Below are 8,631 nucleotides of genomic sequence, written 5' to 3'. Positions count from 1 at the left end.
GTTAAATCAAAGTTTAATCGAAGAAGTGAACAAATAATAAATAGAGAAACAAGATTTTTAATTGGAATATTTTGATTTAAGATACGTAGTTAATAAATTAATCTACATTTATTAATTAGGTCACTACGTTTACTCAAGTTAAATTACAGGTTTATTAGCTTTTAGTTTCGTTCGTTCGTTCGTTCGTTCCTTTTTCTTTTCGTAATATTTTTATTGCTCGCGAATGTATGTACAGAGCGAAAATTTATTTCCATTTTCGATATCATAAAAATCTGATCATATTTTAATAAAAAAATTAATAAAACTTGAACGCATAATGAATAAAGCTTGCTACTCTTACGCAATAAACTCAATGAATTCTACTAGAAAATGATACGATTACGTAAAACGTAGAATTAAGCTTACTTACTCGTTAAGGTGTTTAATGAAGAGGGATATTTCGTAACATAGTTTAAATTGCGTTCTTTATGAATACAATTTTCGATTTATTTAACGCTGCAGATACTCGTGTTTATTTTCAGATTATAGTGGCATCAGCAACGATACTTGAACAATCAAATGAAAAAAATATTTTGCCGATACAAAATGCCAATAAAAATCAATCAAAGTTAACAATTTATAAAATTCATTTTAGAGCAAACTATGACAGCCGACAAATCGACATGAATTTATTGATCATTTCAACATCGAAATCTATTACAAATCAAATATTGATACACTATAAAATATCCGCAATCATCTGGTCAAAGATACAATCGAATAAGTATGATTAATGAATAATGATGAACAACGAACCTTCTCAACTGTATCAATTCATTTGAATGCAACAATTGTCCAACCATTCTAATTAAATAAATGCCGAATTAATTATTTTTTCTCTTTAAATTCAAGTAAGTTTATTTTCGCATCATAGTTTTCGTTTTGAACGTTTTTAAATGTTAATCGGTTTAAAGCCGTAGATTAATTTCTTTGCACCCTCGTAGATAGAATTACAATGGAGAACCGGCTATTTGCTTGCTCGTAGGAAGATAAAGGGGTCTTGTAAACGTCAGCGTTTCACTTCTATCCAATTATTTTCATAGCGTCACACGTATGGTTTATGCCTGTAATATCCGTGCATGCATGTAAATATGTACATACATATATGCATGCATACATAGATATGTTCGTACAGGAGGACGTTGACCTTTCGAAATCCGAATCTTCTCTTCGATCGGGTTAAACGAAGAGAATAAAAAAGAAGGAGAGAAAGAAAGATGGAGAGAAAGCTGGAGAGAAAGCTGGAGAGAAAGCTGGAGAGAAAGCTGGAGAGAAAGCTGGCGGGAATAGTGGTGATGGTCCAATTAAGCGTTTTTTCTCCTTTCCGTTGCCACGGCAATCGGTCCGGTTCGAAACAAAAATGAAACCAACAAGGAGTCGTTATTGGAAATTCGTAGAAACGTGATCAAGCAGCGAGAGGACTTCCTTTCGCGCGTGTTTCATGCTTTTCCTCTTAATTATTTCGCACGTGGGATGATCTGGTTGAACATACTTTCCGACACATGCACCCGGAAACTGCGAAAGAGCATGCATACGAGTCTTCAATAAATACATACACATATACGTAAGGAAATTCATTAAAAGTCACTTGGATAAAGTATACACATTTTATTTTTATAGTAATCGATATATTATTTTTTATTTCTTATTAGATCGAAAACTTTGGGAGTAAACCGTATACGGATGTGTATGCATGTGTTAATTATTCCGAAAAATTTGAAAAAGGTACGTGTTTGTGTTAGGGCGCGACGATTCAAAAAAGCAATGTTGCATTCTCGATGAAAAAAATTACCTTTTTTCTCCCTCTTCTTTCTCCCTTTCTCTTTGTTTCTTCGTCAAGGATTCTGCAAAAGGAAAGAGGGGAAACGTATGGCAACGGGAACTTTGAAAATCAATTGGATTCGCGAGCAATATAAGCGGAAATTCAGAAAGTCAACCACCTACGTTTCAAATACTCGACTTCATCTTCTAGTTTCCTTCTGTTACCCCCGACGGGCACGAATCTCTTATGACTTACGGACTTTGTTTTACTTTGTAATAAAGTTTATCGAGTGAAAATGCGAAGGAAAGAATTTATACGATTGGTTCATCTACATATTATCTGCTACAAAGGAAAAACTTAATAACAATTGTAGATATTTTCTATATATGTACGCTGCATAGACTTTAACCCCTACGTGAAAGAATAAGTTTATATAAATTGAAATAAAAATAATACTTACTTTTACAAGAGGTCCGCTGAAAAGTAGGAAATTCAAATGTTCGACATTATCATATCTACTGTAAAAGTAAGAAAATTCTTTTATTTCTTATTCTTACAGAAAGAACGCGAATACAAAATTCTATAGGAAACAATTATTCGATAGTTATCGATAGTTATATTAGAGACAAAGTGGTCATATTATATAATATCTTACTTGTATAGTACATTTATTGATGTCGTGTAAAATATTATATTAATTAATCGATATGTTATATAATAATATTCTATTAGCTTAATCCTTTTTTTTTTTTTTTTTTTTTTTTTTTTCTTTTTTACAAAAGTTTGAACTTTGACAAGTAGTTTTAATTTCTCGGAGAGAACTTTCATAGATAACACGACTTGGAAACTGTAATAAACTTACTCTATCACCAATCACGAAGTATAGTGGCACGTTTCTAGTTTCTTCTTCTTACGTAAAATAAAATTCGTCGTTGCCCCGTTCGAAATCAGGATCGATCTCTTTCGTGGAGGACTTTTCAATTTCTTCGTTCGGCTCGTCGAATTCGAAAGTCCGTTCGAATAGGAAGATGCTTTCATTACTTTAGCATGCACTGGACCGAATCTTTTAGCCAACTCTTCTTCAACATCGGCTTTAGGTTTCGCAAAATGATATCGATAGATCAGTTTTCCTCTATAGAATCGTTGAAAGTTAAAGGACGAACGAACCAACGCAGCTTCGATATTCGATTTACTAGAACTAAAATATTTGTTGAATTCTCGGAGAGAATATTTTGTAAGAAAATGCAAACATCAGTTTGGGGAAATGTAAATCGCGTAGTACAATTTGGTGGTCTGTGTGCATATATTTATCTTTGCATCATTATAATGAAGATATCGACTAAAGAGGGGGAAGTATTGTCAAATGTTCAAGAATTAAATGCCACGTTAAATTGGACAATACTTTCCTCCAGCCCGATGCCTTTCACCTTTTAATCTGCATAATTGTTAGTTACATTATTCCTATCGACTTATCTTGACTCGCTTAGCTTATCTATTCTCTATAATAATAACGTTAATATTATTTTTGAGTCTATCGTTATTTTCTATCTACTCGTGTAGTCTATTATCTTGTCTTTACACGATTACGAGCTGGTATGGTAAATTTGATCCCCTTTTCGTACTTCTTGATATTGCAAAAAAAGGCGATCAAGACAAGAGAGGAAGCGTAGAACTAGTTGTTGAACCTCTTTATATTATTTTTTATTGGAGGGTTTTCTTTTGACTGTACCAGTCGGGATTCCATTGGAATCTTCACCACTTGTAGACGATTTCTCGCAGTCCTTTTTCTGAAGCGTAGGTATGGAAGATTTGCTATCGTGTACGTAAGTCACGTTCGCGATTTTACCAGTTACTGCTTCGACTCTTTGCACAATTTCCGTCTTCTCCACATGCGTTTGCGTTAACGATTTATCCGTAACGATAGGTAAGTCCTCTTTTCGTCTGGAAAATGACGGTATTCTCGTTACTTTCGGCTTTTCTCTCAAAGGAGGTCTTTCGAGAGTAGGTCTGTTCTCTTTACGTTCTAAGATCTTATCCCTCTCGACGTTTTGACTATTTTGTCGTTCCACCAATGGTATTGCTGAGATTTTCGGTATGTTCCTTTGATCTCGGCTCTTTTGAAAACTAGTCGTAGGTTTGATAATGATTTTCGGTTGTTTCAAATTGCCCAAGTTAGTATTCTTTGGATCAGCAGCAGTTATTATGATACGTGGTTCTTTTCTTTCTTCTTTGGAGCTGGTTAAGTTGCTAACACTGCTCGATCCTGCACTGGATTCTACCTCGAATCGTTCGGATGAACCCGAAGAACAAGTATTTCCCATATTCGTTATTGTCTGGCAGAGATCTTGATTGTCCTGTCCTGGAAGATTAACCACTCTCAGGATCTTTGGCTCGCCTGTCCTATCCCAATTTGCGTTAGGATCGATCAATCGATGCTGTCTCTCCGGTTCTCTAGGAGCAATCACGATCCGTGGTTCCGAGGACGCCAATGACATTACCGGCACTACCTTGCCATCCCTCGCTACGGGCTTGTACCAATTAGGGTTGCCCATTCCTGCTTCGACGAAGTCTCTTCTAGGATCTCCAATATCTTTGTCCAGTGTCTGAGATGTTGGCGAAAACGTGTAGGATCCACCATGTACGGGACACCTTGGATTCTTGTAAATGGTATCAACGCTCCCGCCACCGGGATGAACGCTATTCATCATAATGTTTCCTTCGATGGAATCGATGATGCTTGGATCGGAGTTGTTTTTAGCGGAAGAATCTTGTCGCTTGGCTAAAGGTCCGATGTGAAGATCACTGGTAACTGCTTCCTCCTCGGAATGGTTCTCCTTTTCTTCGGCGAATTCCAAGCTTTTAGATGGGCCAAACATTCTTGGCGGTGGTAATGGAGGTTGCCCCGAAACAGGACTAGGTAGAGTACCCTTGTATCCTCTTAAAGAGTTTCCATGTTGTTTCGGTAGGAACAAGGTTGTCGGTACAGGAAGCGAACGTCTTTTCTCAATGTCTGGTAGGACCTTGGGGTAATTTCGTCGTTTTATCGTTCGAAGAGCTTCCTCTGGACTAACGGACTCCCTTTCGACCGTTGGTTCTCTACAAGTGACGTTGACGTCACTAGGCGTACTACCCCCACCAAAAGTTGTTAATTTCGTCGATTTCACGTAGATTTCCTCAAATGGAATAGTTTGATCCTCGGCATTCTTCGAAGCCTCGATCTCTATGGTCTCGTCGCTCCTTTCAAGATTCGCCCGCGGAATTCGAGCTTTCAAATTTGGATTGATCTTCGCGTAGAGACTACTTACACTCCCAGAATCGGATTCATAGATTCGCGGAGTCGAGAAATTCGGTTTCATGGTTCTCAAGACGTTCTCCATTGGTAGTGGATCGCTTCTAGAATGATGATGCTCTATTACAACGACTTGAGGTGTCATCTGGAATTGGCTGCCGGAATCCGATAGAGGATAGTCGAAGGTTTGTTCGATCTTCTCGAGGAACGTCTCCTCCTTCTTCGACAACTCAATTGGTACTTGATTCAAAATAGATTCGGTCCTCGTTGCCGGGGTGGCATCAATTCCTACCGATACCTTTGCTGCCTTTGACTTTTTACCTGGTCGTACTACGATCGTTGGACTTTCGTCGTATATCGGCTCTTCCTTTTTACCCTTCTTCAATGCTTCCTCTTCCAATCGCCACTTTTCTTCTTCTTCTTGTTTCGTTAATTTCGCCTGATGCTCTTTCGCCAAAGTTTCTCTTGTTTTTCGCAGAAACCTCGGTGAACACCTTTGAAAAATATTGAAATCAAAGAATTGTGAATATAGTCCTTTAGTATAATCATATTTATCATTTATAGAAAACTTAACTAACTATTTTATACAAGTTTAATAACAATTTTCACAACAATTTTCACGATCTTTACTGAATATCTGAATAAAGATCGTCATAACGAATACTTTGTAGTACGTTCAAAGATCTTTTTGTAGAATCTTATTATTCTCTTTCTCTATGACTTTTGCGATGGAACTTTCATGAGAATAATCTCTTTATTCCTTCAAATTTAACCAGAGAAAAAGTAAAAGATGTTGGAATTGTAGAAGATGGGTGAGAAACAAAAACGCTCTTAAAGGAAGCAATGCTACCTTCTGAATGCAGCTTTCCTTCTTTTAAAACATCACTTGAAGCGTACACTTTAGTCCAAACTAAAATAAGGAAGAGAAAGAGAAAGAGAAAGAGAAAGAGAAAGAGAAAGAGAGGATCATCTTCGTGCTCTAAATCTTCAAAAGTATGTATCTATACATAATACATATATACAATATCTCGTATAAACAAAATGAAAAGCCCGAGTTCTATTCATTGACGTGTAATGGAGAATCCGTACTTCTTCAGGCCGAGTAATAATCGTGGAAGGAAAACGAGCGGAAATGTACTTACCCTCGTTAAATAATTTTGAATGTACATACTTTTAGAAGATAATGAAAAACACGAGTTTGCCACCGCGAGACGTAATATATATATACGATGCTTTTAATAAATAAGACTTTAATTGGGATTGCCACTAAAGATAATTAAACGATGACCTAGCTTAGCTTAATTGAAACGTTAATATTGTAAAAATAAATTCAAATCCACGTTTTTTTTTTTTGCGATTAAAATTTGTCTCCTATTCGTTTTTCTCTTTCGAGGTAATATGGCAAAAACAGTTTTCGATATCGGAATTCTTGATAGCTCTCTTTGACAAAGTCGACGTACAAAAGGTGGAAAAGAGAATCGTGAGAAGCAACAATGTCGATTAACGAAAATGTCCGTCGAGATAAGTTCAATATTCATAGGCACGATTGAGTTTCATAGAATCGATCGAAAAAGACTCAAAAGAAAGATATTTCGATAGGAAGGTATAGAAAAAAAAAAAAAAAAGATAAAGAAGTTTGTTCAATTCGTCGTATTCTCTAGTGTATCGATCAAATGGGGAAAAAGCCCAATTTTACATCGCGAAAACGTATACAATAGCGTTCGAAACACAAAAGGGAATCTCTCTAACGATAAGTACGTCCACTAATTGGATGACCAATCCATTCGATGCTCAGAACGATTCAAACTAGAGCTTGTTGTAATGAACGAATATGCAAAATCGACTTACTTTTTATTTCTTATGAGAAGTACGGATTAAAAGATTACGATTTTATCCTTTATTTCTCCAAATGTAATTTTTACTAGCTTTAAAAATCTAACAAAATGAAAGAAAACAGTTAAGTATTTTTCTCACCTGTGTACAATTTCCTGTTGTATCCACTCTCGAACTTTAATATGGGTATCGATAGTAGAATTGGAATTTTCTCGCGAAAGTTTGGATCTTCTGCCAAAGTTGGAATTGTTGTCGTAAGCTTTGTCACTTTTAATCACCTCGTTCAAATCCGGCTTGCTATCACTTTTATAACCAAGATCGCCATAATGATTTTCTTGTTTCTCCGTCTTCGGTCTTTTGGATGTTTCATCTCTCTGACTGAGACGTCTCTTTAGAGGTTTTTCATTCTTTTTCGTAGCTTGACGTTTCCAGTATAAATATAAGAAAGCGGATAAATTGATTATCAGGAATACCACGCCGAAACCGATCATTATCGTTATAACCGAGGAACTTTTTAAAGAGCTTGACTCGGACGTGGTGCTTTCAAGATTTGGCTGATTCGTCGTCGCAAAAAGAGGTATCAGTGGTCTCTTCTCAAAATTACTTTCGGTTATACTCGATGGCGTCTTCATTGTCATCCTAACGAAAATCATTTAACTTTAGTAGGGACATGAAATCCTTCATACTTTCTATATCTCGTTAATAGGAAACAAATGATATGTATGTATAAGTAATTATTTATTTTGTCATTTATTTTAGAGAAAATTTCAACTTTACGATATTATATAATAAATATAAAAAAATTGTGGTTAAAATATAGAAAAATATTATCGTTAATCGCTGACCAGGCACCGTGAATGTCGTAATTCCTGTCGGAGCTGCCATTCGCGTATTTACCAATCCCATCAGCGAAGTCGAGTATAGGGGGTCGTGGACCCTTTGGTCGATTGAACATCGGAATGTCTTTGCTGGGATGCCTCAACATGTTGGGAAGATCCTCGTTCCAGAATTGCATCTCAGCAGAACGATAGTGAGAGCCAAGCTTTGGCGGTATAGCTACGACGAAAGAATTTCATATAGTGGTCAACAAAGACTCTCTGGCGACTCTGCGTGCACATATATAGGTACACACACACACACACACACACACACACACACACACACACACACATATATGTATTCTAACATGATATACTTACTTAAATTAAAGTAAGTTTGATTTCTTGAATTGTACTCCAACCAATCAAGCTCGTACTGTCCCCATTCCTTTAGTCCGTCAGTCAAGTACGGATATCTCTTGGCTGCGTTTGGGTTCCTATTTTACATACACCGTGCATAAAAATATTATACGTGCATATATATATATATATATATATATATATATATATGTGTAGAAATATTTTCAAATAGTTTATATTATTTACTCTTATTGAAATTATAAAACAATACGCATTTAATTGCACTAAAGTATCATTGTGTTAGTTGGAAACATCGTATATTATGGAAGAAACGCATAAATGCTACAAGTGTATTTATTGAGATTGTCTGGACATATGTAACAATCGACTTGGTGTTCGTTTGCAAACGTACCTACTAAACAGTTTTGTTTCACTTAATTGGATTGACCCAGTTGAAGATGATCCCACAAACATATCGCGATGCATATGCATCTACTCCGGATATGTATATGTATATATATATATATATA

General features: G+C 36.1%; 1 protein-coding gene across 1 annotated transcript in view; it reads right to left on the bottom strand.

Annotated features, from left to right (window-relative positions):
• Positions 1-2,617: 2,617 nt before the first annotated feature.
• The window catches only part of LOC106790805, a 17,089-nt gene continuing 11,075 nt past the window's right edge, over positions 2,618-8,631 (bottom strand). Inside the window, exons 8-11 of the mRNA XM_014755965.1 lie at positions 8,123-8,238; positions 7,769-7,979; positions 7,065-7,562; positions 2,618-5,584 (exon numbers count right to left, since the gene is read on the bottom strand). Of these exons, the coding sequence (XP_014611451.1) occupies positions 3,496-5,584; positions 7,065-7,562; positions 7,769-7,979; positions 8,123-8,238 (2,914 nt within the window). The 3' untranslated portion in view covers positions 2,618-3,495. The remainder of the gene's footprint in view (positions 5,585-7,064; positions 7,563-7,768; positions 7,980-8,122; positions 8,239-8,631) is intronic.

This window comes from Polistes canadensis, unplaced genomic scaffold (assembly GCF_001313835.1).
Source record: "Polistes canadensis isolate GaletaPanama2010 unplaced genomic scaffold, ASM131383v1 scaffold_261, whole genome shotgun sequence".
Classification (NCBI taxonomy): domain Eukaryota; kingdom Metazoa; phylum Arthropoda; class Insecta; order Hymenoptera; family Vespidae; genus Polistes; species Polistes canadensis.
The sequence above is the reverse complement of the archived record's forward strand: the minus strand, read 5'-3'. Positions and strand labels throughout refer to the sequence as shown.